At 41.0% G+C, this 20,484-nt stretch overlaps 1 protein-coding gene across 1 annotated transcript; it reads right to left on the bottom strand.

The window, feature by feature from the left end:
* Positions 1-511: 511 nt before the first annotated feature.
* Positions 512-19,683, bottom strand: NRSN1 (neurensin 1). Its single transcript, XM_059688762.1, has 4 exons — positions 19,526-19,683; positions 17,672-17,745; positions 12,122-12,319; positions 512-2,157 (listed from the first exon to the last, which is right to left on the bottom strand). Exons 3-4 carry the CDS (start codon positions 12,308-12,310, stop codon positions 1,759-1,761), a joined length of 588 nt encoding a protein of 195 aa, XP_059544745.1. The 5' UTR covers positions 12,311-12,319; positions 17,672-17,745; positions 19,526-19,683; the 3' UTR covers positions 512-1,758.
* Between the last annotated feature and the right edge of the window lie 801 nt (positions 19,684-20,484).

Below are 20,484 nucleotides of genomic sequence, written 5' to 3'. Positions count from 1 at the left end.
GGTTGCAGGTTTGATCCCAGGTCAGGGCACATACAAGAATCAACCAATGGATGCATAAATAACTGGAACAATAAGTCCATTTCTCTCTCTCTCTCTCTCTCTCTCTCTCTCTCTCTCACTCAAATCAAGGCTCATCCTCAGAGACTCATTGGTACCCAACACAGAAGCACGCCTGGGAGGCTTCAAATGCTATTGCCTTAAACAGGTGCTCAGGGGCTTGAAGAAGGCTTCAAAGAATCAAAGTAAAATGGTATTTCCACAGGGAGGTAGAGAACGTGAGGAACTGGAAGGATTTCTCCGGAATCTGGCCAGTGGTCCTTGCAGAGGGGCCGATTTGCCCTGTGTTTTACGCTAGACCAGGCAAAACAAACAGTGCGCACAAAAGAGCACTAATTGCTTCATTTATTCCTCCATTTAGCCAGGGAACAGCAGGGCTCACTCAGCCTCAGGATGGAAAATTACATGATGGAGAGAAAATAGCCGCACTGAAGGAATGACAATGCAATTCAGGTTCTGCTGGTTCACATATTTTATTTATCCAGTGAAGGAAGGGAAGGGGGGGGGGAGAACACGAAGGGGCACAAATTCTGAGAGAATAAATACCAAGGTCACATTGTCCATTTTCCTCAGTCCATTTAAATCCACATATTAAATATAAGTCAAAGGGATGAGACAAATATCTTGCTGGAGAATAAAATGTTTTATTGGAGAAAGAAAACCCCTTTCGAGGTTAATATCTACTCAGGGGTTTCTTATTTGAGGATGGCTTACTATTGTCTTTATAAAAATATGGCAGCCTCCTATAAACTGCTGGGGTTGGATATTGAAGGGTTGATGGATGGAGGCCACCAATTTGGCGGCTTTCTTGGAGTCCACGTTTCAAAGAAGCTTACTTCACCGTGGTGGGAACCACAGGACATCGTAAACATACTTGGAGGAGACCTGATGACAGATGGCAAAAAAGGAACCTCAGACATCACAGCCCAGGACCCCCGTTATACATATGGGGAAACTGAGGCCTGGGAAATTAAATTATCGCCCTAAGGCCTCTCAGCTATTTAGCAGTAGAAAGTCAAATTTCTTGGTTTCTAATTATGTGCTTTTGGACATTGCGTAAATAGATTCTCCCAACATAAACTTCTCCTGAAGATTGTAGAGTTGGCAATTTCAGCTTCAGTGAAAAACAAACAAACAAAAACCTAAACAGAGAGGATTTGTGAAGGTCTCTGATAAATGTATCCAATCTCAAGAACCTCATGTTAAGATATAGTTAAGAGACTAATAATGTTTGGGTCAAAATCAGGAAACTCGATTTTTCTAGGAACACATATGACAATATCTTACATGGAATGAGATGGGAACAGAGGGCAGCACCACACAGGAAAGATTAGAAAAACTAATATTAGAAAACGAAGCGGGCCATGGTAGTGACTGGTAGGCTGGTCTAAACTGTTCAGGGCTTCCCAATAACATGGAAAATGACACTGAGCCACAATCTAGGAGAGGGGAGTTTCAGGGGGCTCCTGGGGGCACACGGAGGCACCCTCTAAGCAGCCGGTGCCTGTGCTCAGGTCCACACATGGCATCCACCCTCACCAGGGCCGCTGAGCGAGTGCGTGTGAACTCCTGCCCTATGGGGCCCGCAGCCTAGGACAGCCACGGGGCAAAGCAAGGCCAAATGCTTTGTCTTCTCAAACGCTGGCCTGCTCCATTGTAGCCACGTGTGGCAGTTAGAGAGGAGAGGATGGGGGAAAGGGTTCAGGTTGCCAATACAGGCTGGACACTTTGAACCCTGGACAAAGTGACTGGTATCTTCGTTTCCCCAGGGCCCGGAGCTTTTGTAATGGGTTGGGTGTGGGCCTTGATGTCTGCGATTCGCTCTTTAAACTTTTGCTGCAGGAATTTTTCTTCTTTGGAGTAGCTTTTCGCAAACACTGACATCAGCAGGCACCCTGCCATGGACGTGCCCCCTATGCAGAAGAGCACGGCTCCCGCCAGCTTGCACATGTCAAGGGCTCCGTTAAACTGCACAGCATGTGTGTCGACTACCATGAAATCGGCTTCACCAAAAGCTTCAATCTTGGGGGGCACAAGAAAGCCCACTGCCAGAACAGTCAGTCCGAGAACCACAAAGATGGTGCCGGAGATGAGTCCGACCTAGAGAAAGACACAATGACGCGAGTCAGGTAAGCACAGAACCTCAGCTCTCCCTGAGCCGTCCAGAACAGACCTTGATTTTTTTGTTTTGTTTTGTTTTTGTTTTTGGAGGTGGGAGGGTGGGGGAGTGGATTTTCCCAGCCAGTCCTAAATACATATAAGAAGCCTATATAGTTTTCTGGTTAAAGAAGACAATGAAAGGAGCACCTTTTTGATTTTAATGTCAATCAGAAACTGTAGTACTGTCTTAATTTTTCCTTTGAGCTTTTGGTGTGCACAATGCTTTGTTGTTGGCAAAGCTCCCTTTTGCTGACATTGTCTCACTTGGTCTCGAGGAAGAGAAAAGCAGCCCTGATATCCAGGAGCTGGCCTGACTCTACCCCGGCCTTGATGTAGTTAGCAGCTGCCTGGAGCTCACAGCGAGGCCACGTTGTCCTCCTGTTGGCACAGTCAGTTTCACAGAACATCAACAGACAAGCGCTTTCTGCCCCGCAATGAAGTAAGACTACTTCACAGTTTTCTCTAAGCACAGACCAAAACAAGGTCAAATACCCAACCCCTCCTCTCCTCTCCGCCAATATGAATGACTGCTGCTTCTAGACCAATTACAGCTTTAGTCTCTCCATATAGATAAGACTCATTAAGAAATTCAATCATAGAATTGCCCCTATCTAGGGGGAACTCCTATTCCCTTAGGCCCTCCCCCAAATCACTCAACTACAGCCCACAACCTATATGTCCTTCCTCACACTTCCTTACTGAAATACTCCAGGAGCCCTTACGGTGTCATTTCTCTCACTATGATGCGTAATAAACTTAATTCATTCAATATATAGGTATGTCCTGGTGATTTTGGCTGAAAGACAGTGACAGTCTGTATAACTAACTACTTACCCCTTCCGCAAGTAAGCAGGGATGGAACCATAACCATTTAAAGCTGAGGAAATGTAACCTTGCAGAGGGTAAGTCAGTGGCCCAGGATGAGCAGCTAGCAAGTTGCAGAGGCAGGGCTGGAAGCCACAAATCTGACCCCAGGCCAGTGCTCTTTCTCTAACAGGGAGCTATTTGGTTGGGCTTGTGCAGATGCTGAGAAGTGGTAGGAATAGCAGATGGAAATTACACTGCATCATCTCAAGTTCTAATAAAATGTAACATGCTGAAGATGGAAAGTAATATACCATTTGGTGGTTTAAACTCAGAGGTTTGGAATTAACAGACACAGACTTGGATTCTAGCACTGCCAACTAGCAATGAATCATATAAGGAAAGTTACTTAAACACTGTTATTAATGTCCTCACCTATAAAATGATAAATGATAATAGTACCCACCTCATAGAGTTGTTATAAGGACTAAGAGACATTCATGAATGGCTTAGTCCTTTCCCTGACTAAGTTATACATTGTAATAAGTAGTTGTTATTATTTGGAGATGTACCTCTTTTAAAATTATGCTACATTGGCAACCACATTACAATTGCTCAGTACTTAGAATAAAGAACAGCTAATATAGCTATTTATTTTTTAAACACATTTCTCATTTCCTCCTGTTTCTAATTGCTTTTAGTTAGAATAACAAGGTTGGAAAAATAACCAAATACATAACACCATTTAATCGTGAACATTTAAAGTATGTTTACTTAGCTCATTTATTAATTAAACCTCATGGTAATACACTAATAAAGAAGGTTTATATACTAGAAGGAAAACATATTTGCAAACCCATCACCTTAGCAAAGGGGCAAAAGGAAAATTAGAATTATTAAGCACTGTGAACCTCAAGAAGAAATATATCTGCAAAAAAGAAGATCTGATGATTAATTGGACTCAAATTCATAATCAGAGTCTAAGAACTGTTGCTGGCAGAGATCTCACATGCATGCTGAGAGTCAAGAGATAGCCACAGGTTGAACTGTGAGTCACCTGAATTGTAGTCCTGCTCAGAGTGAGCTGACTCTTATAAAGGAGTTCCTGGCATCATATTTCAACCAATAGGCTGAGACCTGCCTCATCTAATCAGAACTACACAGCTATACCTTCATTTGCATGTTTACTGACCAATCAGAGCATCTCCATAATAATCAATCAGAATAGACAATTCCAGCCAATCAAGACAGTGTTATTTGGACCAATCAAACTGCACAAATTTGGATTCCTGATTTACATAAAAATAGACCAATCTGGGACCAAGGTGGAAGTTTTTCCTATATAAGGCAAACTTGGTCTTTGGGGAGCTGACTTGGTCTTTGGGGAGCTGACTTTCAGTTCCTCCTGGAGGCTGAGTTGCAAATTGTTTTAACTGAATAAAGTTTCTATTTTTACCACATTTGAGATTGGGGACTCTTGTTGGCATTGGATTGGTGGCAGTGAACTTTTGCTGAGAGCATCCTATCTAATAAAGAGGCAATATGCAAATTGACCATCACTCCAACACACAGGATGGCCGCCCCCATGTGGTCAAAGATGGCTGCCCCCATGTGGACACAAGATGGCCATCAGGGGAGGGCAGTTGGGGAGGGGAGGACAGTTAGGGGTAACCAGGCTGGCAGGGGAGGGCAGTTAAGGGTGATCAGGCCAGCAGGGTAGGTCGTTAGGGGCAATCAGGCTGGCAGGGGAGCAGTTAGGTGTTGATCAGGCTGGCAATGGAGTAGTTAGGGGGTGATGAGGTTGGCAGTTAGGGGCAATCAGGCAGGCAGGCAGGTGAACGGTTGGGAGCCAGCAGTCCTGGATTGTGAGAGGGATATCCGACTGTCTGTTTAGGCCTGATCACACTGGGATCAGGCCTAAACAGGTAGTCAGACATCCCTCGAGGGGTTCCAGATTGGAGAGGGTGCAGCCTGGGCTGAGGGACACCCTTCCCCCACCACCACCACCCCTGTGCAGGAATTTTGTGCACTGGACCTCTAGTCTATTATAACTTAGGCCTAGTGCTAGATGTATTTTTCACATTATCCTCACCAGCCTTATGAGAGGTAGATATTTTTATTCCTATTTCATCTATAAAACACTGTGGTTTATAGGGTTGAAGAAGCATAGTTAAAGGTCCTATAATTAGCAAGTGCTTTGATTGGACTCTATCCCAGGTCTTCTAAGCCCTCCATCCCTTTTATTCTCCCATGATACTTCACCAATTATGATTTTGTATATTGCCTGATATTATTTTCTTTTATTGCAACGAAGTTTTTGTTACCATAGATAGACAAAATTCCATTATGTAATAGTGTGAGGAAGCTGAAAAACAAAAAAAGTCAATTAATCTCTTCTGGAAAAAAAAAGACATAAGACATAAGTAGTACAGAAGAAATTGGGTTGTAAAATATAACATTTCAAATAGCTTTCTACACTTTTCTAAAAATGGTGGTGAATAAATTCACCATCAAAGACTAACCATTATTTAAACATAACTTAAAAAATGACTCACATTGGAAAATTTTGAATGTACAAACTAAATTAACTTAAATATCCATGGTGACTTGCTTTATATGTCACTAAATTACCTTCCTCCCTAAGAACTGGCAATAATTCTCAAAAATTGAGGGCAACAAAAATGTATCCATCTTAGCTTCTAAAGTTCTTAAGAGTAACTGAGGCCAATGCTCTCCATCTTCTATTTCTGTCTTGTCTCTCCACAGCTCTGATTCCAGCTTGTGCTCAATAAATATTCCTGACTGGCCAACCTGAACCACCAGGCTGCTGAATATGGAGCCAGGTGATTGATTCTCAGAGCAGTCTGCTCTTCAACTGAGCAGTGTTCTATAGGTCAAAATTCATGCTTGGAATAGCAGTCAAATGCTAAAAGGCAAACCATGACTTGCAGATGGCAGAATTTCTGCTCACTTCAAGAACTGGAAAGTGGCTGGCCTCCCTGAGCCTTCTCCCTTTTCCTTGTGATAACCATGTATCAGAGAGATAGTAGATGCCTACCGTCTGTGGGGGAGAACACAATGTAATGAAAAGCTAACTCCAAAGAGTCTGAAGGTACCATAAGTGTAAGTCTAATAAGAATCTTCAAGAGATGTTCCCAGAGAGGCACTCTAAATCTGTTAAAACATATCAGGGAGAACTTGGGATGGTAGGCATGAAGGAGCAGTGATAGGATCAAACGTCCCTGCATCTTAACTTCCCTCAGCATATAATGGAGGTGAGGAGGGATGCTGGCATACATCAGCTTAATTCTGGTACCATGTTGGAATACTGGAGAGAATAAAAAGTCTTGAGAGTGATGCTCCACAGTATCACAGTTGCAGTGGTCCTAGATCTAAGAAGGTAAGGGCTCTATTAAATAGAGTTTTTAAAAATGAGATATTTTAAGGGTTGAAGAGAGCAAAGCAGCCCTGTTTAGGGCCACGCAGAAGAGTTGAAATGCTTCCCGGCAAAGGGCCTCCCTCAGGCATACCAGAGCTGCCCAGGGCTGTGGTGTGCTTAGATCAATATCAATAGCGAGAGAGAAAGACCTCCCCAGGCTGTGACAAAGCTTAAAGACAGCAGCAAGGACAGCTCTTGAGCTGTAGTTTTTGATGATTCCCCTGGCTATTGGGAGCATGTGTGAAAACCCAGACCTTGCTGCTGGAAGAGAGGACTGGATAGGGAGGAGAACTTGGATTCCAGAAATTCTGCTGCTGGCGGCAACAAGCCAGAGAATGCTGTTATTTTGACCAACATCCCCTTCGATGTAGCTCCGTGAGCTGATGAGTTCTGAAAATGCAGTTTACTCCAATGAGCAGATTTGGCAGCAGTAGCAACGCAGCTGTTCTGGCAGCGAGGAGGCAGTAATGACTGTTGGAAGCAAGAACTAGTATGGCAGGGAAGAGCAGCATGTGGGGGGAAATGCTGGATGGAGCTAAATGTGAAAGGAGCCATTTGGGTTAGAGGTAATCCAGGGGAAGCACATCAAGAGTGAAGACCGGCTTTTCTTCTTCATTAGCCCCGAGGGCTGCTGCTGACCTCTCCTTAGCAGGATCTGAGCTATGAGTAGTGTCAGCTTGCCAGCAGAGACAACAAATTCTAGCTTATGTCCCGACCTTCTTGCCTGACCTGCCTGTAAGGACATTGAGCTTTACAAAGTCGAAAACCTATGCCAGACTATGATCTAGGTCCTTTCACATGCCTTACCTCCTACAGCGTTCAAGCTCCCTTCACCTGGGTGGTAGTACCCATTATCTTGCATTAGTTCTTCTACTTTATAGAGGCTCTGTCCCTCTCTCGCACATGAGCACATTCAGCTGCTTCAATCTTCAATATCTGTTCTAAAATCCTGCGTTCCTCACTAGCTACTGCGTGAAGTCATTCCTACTTTTGACAGCCAACTTTGGTTCTCCATAATTCCACTGAAATTGCTCTCGCTGAAGTCACTGATGACCTCCTAATTTTCAAACCCCATGTGATTTTCCTTATCTCATTTGAATGTTCTGCAGTCATTGTGTTAAACACTCATGCTTCCTTAAAACCCTCACCTATTGTTATCCCTGATACAACTCTCTTCTCTTTTTACATCTTCCCCTTTAACAACCCACTCTCAACCTGCTTTGCCAGATATTGTTCTTAATTATTGGTGTTTTCAAGGGTTCCACCTTGACTCATATCCTTTGTTCAGTATGTTCTCTCTAAGGTTTAATCTGCTGCTGACATTTCAAATACCACCTATATACCAATGACTTCCAAATCTCCAACTTGAGCCTTAATAATTACCCTGGACTCTAGCCTCATATTTATAACAGTCAATAGGAGGATTGTTATAGACCAATATGATAAACACTCCCCTAAAAGTAGTCATAGTAGTTACTGGGAGCACTCAGTGAGGAGGACAATAGGATATCACAAAGGCTCATCAAACCCAAGTATTCAAAATGGTACTCCTTCCTTCCTTTCCATTTTTCCTATCTGTGTTCCTGCCAGCCACCCATTCACTGACTCTTTCCTCACATCAACAGTTAATAGTGAGTTGAATCATATAGATTTTATCTCATAAAGTTCTCTTGAATCTTGAATCTCCTCTCCATTACCACAGCTATTCTAATGGCGCAGACCATTACTGTATCTTGCCCTGATAATCACAATAGCATTGGTAGTCTTATCCTTCTTTATACATTCTTCAAGTCCTATCTAAGAAAAACATTTAAAAATACAATGAATATCACATGAATTCTCTCTTAAGAGGCTTCCATAGCTCCTCTCATTTCTAGTGTGAAACCATCTCCTTAATATCTAGTGATACTTTGAAGAGAAATAAAAAAAATTAAGTTTAAATTCTGACTTAGCTTAGGGGGGAAACTGGAGAGATTGGGACAGGTAGGAGGAAGGTCTTGAGAGAAAAGAGGGGGAGCAGGCTGCATCAGGTTCTCCCCATCTTGTGCTTCTAGTAACTACTTTGACTACTTTTAAGGGAATGTTTAGAATGTAGGATTTTGTAACCATCTGTGTATGTGTCTATCTTTTCCATTTGCTATAGTTAGGACTATACCTTATTCAAAAGTAAAGAATAGCATTTTATTCACTGAACCCCAAAGTCTAAAACATATTTTGTGCACAGTGGACATATAAACATCTGTAGAAAGAATAGCACTGTGAGATGGATGCTATGTAGATCCATATGGCAGAGCAAATAATCTATCTCAGCCCCATTTGATTCCAATCTCCATTCTCATTAATCCCTCCATGCTGCCCACTGCCAGGGAGCTGGTTTGAGGGCAGAGTCCCGTTGAGACACTATGAGCAGAGTACCCAGGGAGATATCAACATGATCATGGCAACACTATAGTGGAAGAGGGGAAGGGGAAGCTCAGAGCTTAAACCACCTACAGATGCAATTTGAAAGGAAAAAAATAAAATAAAAAAGAATCATAATAGAAACATGTGCATAGCCAGTTCCTTTCTCTGTAATGGTAGAGAGCACTTCAAAAACCTACTGAGCCATAACCGGTTTGGCTCAGCGGATAGATAGAGCGTTGGCCTGCGGACTGAAGGGTCCCAGGTTCGATTCCGGTCAAGGGCATGTACCTGGGTTGTGGGCACATCCCCAGTAGGGGGCGTGCAAGAGGCAGCTGAATCAATGTTTCTCTCTCATCGATGTTTCTAACCCTGTATCTCTCTCCCTTCCTCTCTGTATAAAATCAATAAAATATATTAAAAAAAAACCTACTGAAATGAATTCACTTGTATTTCCAAGGAGGAAAGGCAAGAGTACTTGGTTTATTCCATTTGTAGGGGTGAGGTCTTTAAGACAGTGATTCCTAGGTTATTCAAGTTGATTGAAGGGTTCTGAATGCCCAGTCCAGTGGTATGGATTAGAATATGAGTCTAAGTTTTGGATGTTGCTGTAATATAATCTCTACGAGGCTATGGATTTTGCCTGTTTTTCTTCTCTGCAAGAATACTTTTGGATCCTGTTTGTATATAAAATAAAAGGGAGAAGATATTGAATATTGAAATCTGAAATCTGGAGTTGGAAATTTACTATGAGTTCTTTATTTTAAATACAAACTTTTATATTATTTGATGAACTCACAGCAGCACAAATCACATAACCACCAGTGCTTTGGATCCACATTAATGCTGACAATATTCTGTATGGCAGTGGCATTTTAGGCTCTTGGCACAACAGATCTGTGAGGCAAATATTTGTTTTTTGACACATACTGAAGCAACCACCCACTTATATGGGTAAATACAATATGTGCCAAGGTTGGCTATTTATTTCATCAGTCCAGGCCAGCAAGGATTTATCAGAGGTGACGGTGCAAGGATGATAGCTTGACCAATTCTAACACAGAGCACATGACCGTAGTGAGATTTTTAATTAATACAGGTCTTGAGTAATCTATGTTAACAACTGTTATCCAATATTTTGTTTATTAACTAGATTTACAGTTTTATTTCCACTTCAGGATTTAATGTTTCATACGGCATCTGGTAATAGTAACTATTACATTGAATGCTTATTGAGTGTGTACAAGACATTGTTCTAAGCACTAGGTAAATATTATCTTATTTAATTCTCACAACTTTATCTAGTTGGTACTATAAGTATCACCATAAGAGTCCCATTAAGGTCAATTACTCTCCAAAGTTGCAGAGCTATTAAATGGAAGAGCTGAGATTTGAACCATGCAGTCTGAAGACAGAGTCCATCTTCATAATCATGTTACACTGTCTCTTGTTACACTATTGTCAATAAATTGCAAGTTCATGTCAGTATCAATGTCTACAATTGTGAGATACTTTGGGAGAAAGTCAGAATGATTGGAAATCCCTGAGGTGCAGAATGTTATACCTGGAGGGGAATAACAGAAACGTCATCCAAGACTGTATCTTCCCAAATCCTCAGCCTTTCCTTTATTTCTAAATGTGGGTATGTCCCAATGACCCTTCTGTTCTATGTCCCTACTGTCTTCCTAGGTGATCTCATCTCGTCTGGTGCTTTATATACATTCTTTATACCACTGACTCCCAATCCATGAACTGCAGATCAGTATTTAAATTGCCACTAAGGATTTCCATTTGTGTGTCTAACAGGCATCATCAATACAGCATAGCTGGAATCAAACTCTTAGTTCCCCACTCATCTCACTGCTCTCCCTGTGTTCACCATCCCAGTAAATGATAACACCATTCACTAAATAGTTCAGGCTGCAAGCCTTGGAGTCATGCTTGACTCCACTTTGCCTTTTATCTAGTTCATCAGCATGTCCTGAAGCTTGGCCTTCAAACTTTATGCTAAATTTGACTACTTATCATCATCTCCACTAACATCACCTTAACTTAAGTCACCATTATGTCTTATTGGGGTGGTTTAATAGCCCCTATACTAGCTGCTTCTATACTTTTCCTTCTATAATCTCTTTTCTGTACACTAGCCAGAATTATCCTGTTAAAACATTAATTTGATCACATAATTCTTCTGCATAAAATGTTCACATGGCTTCTCATGGCTCTCCAGGTAAGAGTCAAAGCCCTCACTATCATCTAAAAGGCTCAACATCCATCATCTGAGCCCTATTGTTTTCCTGAATGCATCACCTTTCCTTTTCCCCATTTCATTCCACTCCACAAAGACTGTACCTCTTGTTATTTTTTCAAACATGTCAAACTTATTCCCTTTTCAGAGCTTTAGATTTGCTGTTTTCCCAACCTGGAATGACTTTCAGCTAGATCCTTTTATGGTCTGCTCCCTCAGCTCATCCTCATATTTGCTCAGCTATCTCCCGTGGAAACCTTTCTATGATCAGCACATCCACGTACCTGTCCTCCACTCCTGGGCCTCTTCTCCGGGTTTATTGCTCTTCATTGTACTTGTCATGACCTGACATTCTATTATGTGGTTTGTTTCTTTATGGCCTGTTTACCATGATAGATGGTAAGTTCCATGAGGGCAAGGGCTTTTACGCCTCCTGCTTACCACTTTAGTCTCCAGCATTTTGCAATTTTGGGGCACAGAATAGGTGCTCACTAAGTATATGTTGAATAACTGAATACACTGTCTAGGGAGGCTCCTTCATTAGAGGAAGTTGATGATCATATATCTGGTAGAGCTTGAGCTGGAATACAGACCACTTTATTATGTCCCAGCATTAACCCTCTCTACATACCCAATTATTTCATTTTTAATAATTATTATAATTTGTCAAATGATACTCACCAAGACTATAAGGGATGCTGGATACATATAGTATTTTTCCCATGGTTGGCTTCACAATTGGTGAATTTAGTGGCACATTAATAACAGTAGCAAAAATAATAATTAGTGAGGGCAATTTTACTTATTAATGTTTAATCTGAAAATCAACAATAATGCTGTCTAGAGACTTCCTTCAGCCCAAGGTTTATACTCTACTTTCCTAAGGGGAGAAAACTGTATTTACTCTCACCAGGAGGGATGCACACACAAAGTTCCGTTCCTACAGCTCTACAGTACTTACCATACCCAATAGCTGTTGCATTTCCTAAGTTAAACACATGCTTCTGACTTACCTTCCAGAATACTGAGCTCCACTTGTTAGGTGATCTCTGGATCTGGAAATCATCCTCATACTCCCAGATTGAGGTGGTACAGTCCTCATAAAACTGGTGCAGATAAGACCGGACTCCGTAGCGCTGGTAGCCGCCCTCAGCAGCAGCTGGTGCCTGCTTGGACCCACAGACATTGCCGCAAGAACTCATCCTTCCCAGCTGGAAAGACAATATCCATGTGCATCAGCCTCATGGGCTCTGGCCTCAGGATCAAAAGGCATATTAAAGATGAGAACCAGGCCGAGTAGTGTCAGCTTATTTGAACAATGAGTTTTCATTGTCTTGACAAGTAATCTTTAATCCCTTAGGATCCCATAGTCTTTATATTTACTTGTAAAGAAATAGGTAGGCACTCACTTTCTACAGACGGAATTTGTCTTGGGCTGTCCTCTCAGATGCCTAATGGCGTTCCCTTGTGGAAACTACATGGTGTTACTCTTAGTAGTTTGAAATTCTGCCTTTGGATCTAGTGTATCTTGCTCTAACATTTTAACTAACTGTCAAGTTGTACAGAAGCTTTATTAAAAAGCTTCCGAGCAACTTGTGCTTCCTGTTTTATTAAGCACAAGTGACTTGGGCAATAATTTACACCTCACTAACTATAACATCAGGTAGTTCAGTAATTATTTGTGGCTACATCTGTCCATGTGAGACGCTAAAGCATAATGTAGAGAGTAGACCCAGCTTTCATTATTTTCCATGAAGTGTCTAGTATGAGTAAGAATTCAGATAATTGTTAAGTGAAACTATATTCCAGATAGGTTGTTTGGGACTCTGCCTTCTTCTTCGTTGACCTAATCATTACCCATAGAGAGAAGCATTTGATTATTAATCCATGGGGGGTGGGAATTACTGAGGGATAGCAATTTTAGTGAGTAAGAGAATTTGCAGTTATTCTGTTTGTTCTTTGGTTTTCTGATCTCCATATGAACAGAGTATTGTGTAGCTGGAGGTGTGAAATATTATTTAGATTTTTCAATTATCCTCTAGATTGTTTTCTTTGCGTGGACATAGTCTCAGAATGACAAAGCAAGGAACAATATAGAAGGGCATTTTCCCAATTGAACCAGGGTTTGTGCTATAATTCAAGCTAACAGAAGACATATTAAATGTTTCCAAGTACTTATCAAGAAGCCAAGTAGTCATTCATATCTACAAGGAAAAATAATCTAAATTTGTGACCAGTGCCCCTGTGTGGCCACTTAGTTTGGTTGGATAGACTCACGGGCTAACAGCAAAGCTGAGGCCAGGGATATTTAACATTTTCCGTCCCATGGCCACAAAGTGAACCCATAAGAATATCTTGTAAATATTTGCCGTTGGCCATAAATGGGTTATAGTTAGAAAATTTAGTCAAATTCAGGAAAATATGGCCCTCATCTTTAAAAAATGATGCAGTCAGGTGCTAAAGACGGTGACCAATAATCTCATCCTTATAAGTGTTGGTTAATATTGCATTTAGTGCCTACCTCCCTGTGCCTGTGCCTTCTTCCTGCTTCAGGTGGAGCTACCATTTAAAGAACTCATCCAGGAGGTGAGATCAAGGGAGGCTTTTTTTTTTTCTTTTTTAGCTTTTAAACATTTCAAATCAAGAGTTTAGAATGTACTTTGCCTGATTAGAACAGCAAAGTCTGATGGATCAGATTTTGTAAATCTAGTTGTTTATCCAACAAAAATCATTGACTCAGTCTGTGGATTCATGGCCAACGTCTTCTTTTGTTAACCTAGTTTTCATATTTTAAATGCCAGGATGACTTCTTCAGTACTATTTACTTATTGCTTGTACAATGAAGATGATTAATAAGGGCTATGACTAGTGATCTACAAGTAGAACACTTTTAAAGGCACTTTCTTTTAAGACATTCTAACAAAATCTCAGTCAAAAGGAGATAGGATTATTATTACCAATTCTGCTTTGCCACTGAAGAAACTGAGGCATAGAAGAATCATCTGCTAAATGTTATACCATGAGTCAGGGAGCAGATGAAACATGACAATACATGCACTGAGTCACATACTTAGATTATTAGAACCAACTCATTCAAATATATATTTTCAGATTTTCTATAAAGTATCAGGGACTTTAACATAAAAAGGACAAAAATAGATGTTATGGGATAAAAAGAATCCCTCATAGCAACAGTAAGACTTATTTTTCTGAGACGCTGAAGTCATTCTTTCTCAGGATTGAGCTTTCATGCAGAGCAGCACTGGGTGATATATTTTAATCATTCCCTGCACAGCTTGTCTCCAGCACACTAGGTTAACTGTTTCTGTTTTATAGGATGAGCCTCAGCAATCCAACTTTGTTAAACACAACATGGGTAAAATCATAAGAGAGACAGGAAGTGTGATAAAACAAATGTTTTTGAGGCTGAGTGATGGAAGGCTATACTCTAAGTCAGAATTGGCTTTAGTGATGCTAGATGCATTCCAGAAAAGGAATCCTAATAAGCCTCTCTCCTCTCTCCAAGCACAACAACATGGCCTGCGCTGTGCTAACCCCTCAGAGCAGAGAATAGACTTCAATGCTAGTTCTTGATCTGCAATTTACTGGTCATGCCATCTCAGGCAAACTTATTAACCTCTCTGGGCTCTGGTTTTAAACCTTTAAATAAGATGGCTGCACTCTCATTCCTTCTAGATATAGTTGTCCAGGAGTCTTTGGCCATGAACCTACAGACTGGGTCAGTTATTTCTGTTGGATACAGAACTGGGTTTACTAATTTCCCACCTCCTTCTAAACTCTCATTGATTGTCATTGTCCCAAATTCTGCTTTACTATTGTATGTAGGAAACTTCAGTTCAAAAGAGCATATAAGCTACTAATTGGGTTAGTTACTTGGTATTTAGTAGAATGAGTGGTTGTGTATAGTTTGTTTAATAAGTTAACTTCAGTATCATGTATGTGACCTATAATAGTAGTTCCTGAGGCCTTAGAGGTTCATACATATTCCCATACATATAACTTGGGATTAACTCCAAGAGAATGATCACTTGGAAGAACATGAATGTTAAAATATAACAAAATGGAATGAGAATGTGGCACCTGCAAAATCTCAACAAAGAGTTACATTCATCATAGGTAAGCCAATAACTTTTTGTCCCAATATAGCAAATGTTACAGTAATTTGGAATCCATCTGGTTAATAAACACCTCCACTACCATAAATAGGATACACAGGGCCCTATTATAAAGCCACTTTAAGAGCTGAGTAATTAGAGAAGAAATGGAAGATATATAAAAGGCTTTTTAGCTTGGCTCATCATTTACTTAATGAGCAAGTTCCATGAGAAGTCTGATATTTGTATTTCAATAGCTATAGCAGTATCAACAGCAAAAACAGTAATGTTAAATCTATGACTGTTGTTAAGTGACAGATCCTAGAGGGCTCCCCGTTTTTGAGAAATCCTTCATACCCCAAGAAATGCATGAATGGGGGGGAAGAGGTGAGTGAAAATATTTCCAGTATTGTATTTAAATGAATTCTGTGACTATTCATTTTTATAAACACTGCTTGTGGAGCCTGTTGCATCCTCATTGCCAGCATAGCCATCTTTTTTTTATTTTTTAAATATATTTTTATTGATTTTAGAGAGGAAGGGAGAGAGAGAGAGAGAGAGAGAGAGAGAGAGAGAGAGAGAGAGAAACATCAATGATGAGAGAGAATCATTGAGCATCTGCCTTCTGCACACCCTCACTAAGGATCAAGCCCACAACCCAGGCATGTGCCCTGCTAAGGAATCGAACCATGACCTTCCGGTTCATAGGTCAGTGCTCAACCGCTGAGTCATGCCTGCTGGATCAACATGGCCGTCTTGATGGAACACAGGCAACTCTGGTTTCTTGGTCTTCTATGAAGAGGCAGTTGTTTTCATTCTCCCTGAAGGAAAATCTAGGTGCTGATATGTGAGGACCCATCCACATTTTTTATTTAATTTTAATTTTTATTTTTATTTTTGTAGTCTGTCTATCTCAATTGCATGTGCAGTTATATATTAAATGGATATTCAATTCTTAGCAACACGGCATACCTATCATATCCCAGAAACCCATAGAAGGAGAAAATCATGCCTTAACTTCCCTTCCAAACTCTTTTGAGAGGTTTTCTGCAATCAGCATATTAAACATCAGCCCTCTACCACTCTCTACCTCCTTGTCCAAATTTGTTTGTCTTCACAGTACTTGTTACTACCTGATACTCCAGTATGTATGGTATGAAAGACCAGGGACATGATAGACTGCGAGCTTCGCAAGGGCAGGGACTTCCTCTGTCCTGTTTACCACTTTGATCTCAAGCACTTTGAAACTTCTTGGCACCGAGTTCCGCCTGGGTTGGCCTGGGTGATGGCCTGAGTGGTCCTTCATTTTTCATTCCTCTGTTCCTTCAGTGTTTTTAAAGCCCTAATTATGTGCTAGATTATGTGAGATAATGTTACAAAGATGAGCAGGGCACAGTCTGTTCTCAATAGACTCCTGATTAGAAGGAGAAGTACTCATAAGGCAATAATTGCAATGAAACAAGCACCAAAATGAGATATTTGCAGCAGAAGTACAAATACTGAGAATCCCTTGAACAATTCCTCTATTTGGCAAACAAACCCATACATGTGTTATTTTGATCTCTATGTGTGCCAATATACTATAGTATCGATTTATTGGAAATTTGAATTTGTCTAATATATGCAGTTACTTTTTATTTTACTTAAAAATGTTCATAGCCATGAAAACAGAAATAAATATTTATGCCTCATGAAACTCTAAGAATATCACAGACTTTATACTACTTGTCTTCATGGTCTCCTTGAGAGAAGACTGACAGAAAATTGAGGCATAAAAAGGATGAGTGTTTTCCCATGGCTCTGTGTGTGAGTCAGTTGTTGAGTCCAGGCACAGGCCTTGTTCTATTTATTCTACTTGAAATATCATTCCATTTTCATACTGCTTTTCTCTCCCATAAAATCATTCTGAGATAATGAGAGTGAGGTTCCCATTAGAGCCACTTTTCCACAGGGCCAGTTCTGCAAGGTATAGGCACATGGCTGATTTAGACCATTTACCCAGCACCAAACCAAAAGGTCAATTCACTTAAAAGACTCAGACTCACAGTAGATGCAGGAAGACATGAAAGCCTGTTCACAGTTTTTTCACTTTTTAAGCAGGCATTCTAGAATTATATAAGCATGACCTTGAAACTTGAAAATGTGTTTCTAGATCATTTCAAAGGTATTTCATTCTCCTGTAATAGTGGTAGAGATTGTGGCCCTATCTTAGAGCTTTTTATACCCTCGAAATCAATGGCCATGCATCCACCATGTAATTTTTAAAGGAGGGGTGATGATATGCAATTATCTTATTATTTTACCTTTTTCAAGATGTATTTTTAAGAAAACTATATAAAGTCTAAAACCAAAATGAAAAGAACCCATATTCTCTTTAAATCTCTTATTTGTCTACATGCAAATGACAAGGTGCTCATAAATCAACATGTGACAAGGTTTGAGTCTTACCTTTGAAGTCCTCCTCTTCCTCTTTTTGTTATTTACTCTTTGACCCTTTCTTCTTAATGACACATTCTTCAAGCCTATTAAAAAAAAATCTCTGAAGAATGTGATCTAGATAAAAACCTAAATTTTATAAGCCATTTGTATAAGTTATAAAGAATCATTTTAATGTCAAGAAAAAACATTAGCAAAGAACCTCTTGTTCAAGAACAGAGATAGCTTTTTTTAACAAAAGTATAACATTTTGTAACTTTTCAATGGGTTCTTGTGAGTTTATAGACTAATTAAGACAACACAAATGAAAAGGACCTTGTTAACTATAACAACTATGCAAACACCATTATGATTTTGATATAATTTATATCCCATGCAGTAAATAATACCCCTTAGACTGATCCATTTGTACTTTACAAATTATAAGTAAAAAGATTATATGCTTCCTAGATACTCCAAAATTAATCTATTTGGTGCCTGTTCCCTTATATTATAAAATGAATGAGTTTTATAGCCATTGAACTTTCTAATCTATTACATACACTTTAGACTTATTAAAACTCTCTGGTTGATTTACCCATTATGTTGGTTTTCACTCCTATATCTGTTTTCTTCCTATCCTGATAATTTTACTTTTCATCTGACTAAGAAAACCAGGTGCCCATGCAAAATTTAATTAAAAAGTCATTGCCAGCAATAGAGCTATTGGTTTCATGCATTACTCTAGTCATGCAAAATAAAATAATAACTGGGGGCATATTTTTCAAGAGGTCATTAAGAATTCTTTCTGATGAACAATTCCAATTCCATTCACAGGAGAACCTCAAAGACTGGAGGTGAATAAACCTAGTTGAGAACTGTTTAACTGTTTTCAGTATTTTGCAGGTTCAGTGCATATGAATCACAGCCAAATCTTCTCCAAGATTTGTTTCTTTGCTCCAAAATTTTATTTTGTGGGTATATTGAATCTGATAAGCAAAAGAAAACAAGCCACTAGTCTCTCCCCACCCTTCCCTCCCCTCCCCTCCTCAGTCCCCTGCCCTCTCCCTCCCTTCCCTTCTCCCCTCCCCTCTCCTTCCCTCCCCTCTTTATCTCTCTCTTCTCCCTACGCACCCACCCACCCACTCTCTCTCATCTGTGCCTGTATCAATTAAACCTCCATTCTTTATCTGTCCCTGCACACCGCCCCCCCTCCCCTTTTCTTTGCAGGAATTGACTCTACACTTGCCCTTCACCAAAGGCTGGCCTGGAGCCAAGGAGCTCTCCAAGGTTCTGAAAACATTTCTGCCAGGAACCAAACAAAAAAACAAACAGAAAACCAGCTGTTTAACTCCAGCTCTGTTTTCTTTGAGGCCATCAGCCTCAGTCCTACCCCCACTCAACCCCCCTTTCTAACCACACAAGAATTAGGTCCTGAGATAATATTAAAATACTTAAATATTTTTAGAGGTGGCAAAAGAGTGGGGAGAGCAAGTGGGGGTTAAATTCAGCCTGGAAAACAAATCAAACCAGCTTTCCAAACTCCAAATACATAACATTTACTCTTACCTAACATACAACTTACCTTGTCTCACAGTTAAGAAACTTAAGTTTCCCCCGTACACCTTCCAAATTCTTACATAACAAATCGTCAAAGCATGGAGTTCTCAAACCCTTATTTGTTTATGGTTTTTGTAGATTTATGCACATAAAGTAAACATGACGAGAAATGAGAGGGAGGGATAAGGGGGGGGGGAGAGAGAGACGAGGGGGAGGGAGGGAGAGAGGGAGAGAGGGAGAGAGGGAGAGAGAGAGAGAGAAGAGAAAGGGAGGAGAGGGAGAACTGGAGGACAAACCGAGTATAGATCACCGCACCCTGGGCTTTACCTGTCCCCTCCAATCCCCTGACCCGTGGAGCAAGTGCAGCCTGCTAGCCGCAGATCTCTCGCTGGGGTCCCATCGCCACCGCCGCCACCGCTGCTCCCGCTGCACCGAGCTCACCCCGAGCCTGATTGACAGCTGACTACCCGCGTGCTTGTGCCTCCGAGTCCTGCGCAGCCGCTGTTGCTGCCGCCGAAGGGGCGGGATCCGAGCTGCGCCGGCTCGCTTCCAGTGGGCGGGGCCCAGTGCTGAGTGGGCGGGGTCCCGAGCTCAGAGGTGCCTGGGCCATCCTCTTGCCTGCACTCAGGGCCTGTGCTTCCCTAGAGAGCATCTGCCAGCTGAAAGTCTGGTCACTGTGCCCTGAAGAAGCTCAAGGTGCTAGGGTCGGCACCTTGTCTGCTTTTCTGCTTGTCCACCCTTTTCTTCTCTTGCCCAGCACATTGGCTGGCCATAGCAGGCTCAGTACACATACATGTTTTTAATGAATGGAGAAGGTAGACACATGTCTAATTCTCCACCACCACCTCATTGAGGATGTGTAGAGGCTTCTCCCCACCCTGTTTTTGTCCCTCAGAAGACGTGGGTGAAGAGCTTCTCTGACTCCCAGGACGCTGCCCAGCTGAAAGAACCTGCTCACCTCTATCTGCATTGGGTGCCTTCAGGTCCTCAACTTGCCCTTGACCACAACATCAAGAAGTCTCAGTAGGTGAGATGGAAGAACGATGAAGAAAAGGGATTAGATGATGATATTCAGGAAAACACACATACACACACACACACACACACACACACACACACACACACAAAGACAAGAACACACCAGAAAAATAAAATACCTGTGAATATCTCAGAAAACTTGTGAAGGTGTAGACAAGAGAGTATATAAATGACCCTTGGTTCATAAGACATTCTGCAGCCACTGGTAAGTGGCATTTAATGAAAATGATTCCTAAGGTAGTTAACAT

This window comes from Myotis daubentonii, chromosome 3 (genome assembly GCF_963259705.1).
Source record: "Myotis daubentonii chromosome 3, mMyoDau2.1, whole genome shotgun sequence".
NCBI lineage: Eukaryota > Metazoa > Chordata > Mammalia > Chiroptera > Vespertilionidae > Myotis > Myotis daubentonii.
This window is presented reverse-complemented; position numbering and strand designations above follow the sequence as displayed.

Bases quoted from the DNA above. Each gene is read 5' to 3' on its own strand.
- NRSN1 (XM_059688762.1), bottom strand. From the start codon at position 12,310: ATGAGTTCTTGCGGCAATGTCTGTGGGTCCAAGCAGGCACCAGCTGCT. The intron at 2,158-12,121 runs GTAAGTCAGAAG...GTCTTTCTCTAG, and splicing joins GGAGCTCAGTATTCTGGAAG to GTCGGACTCATCTCCGGCAC.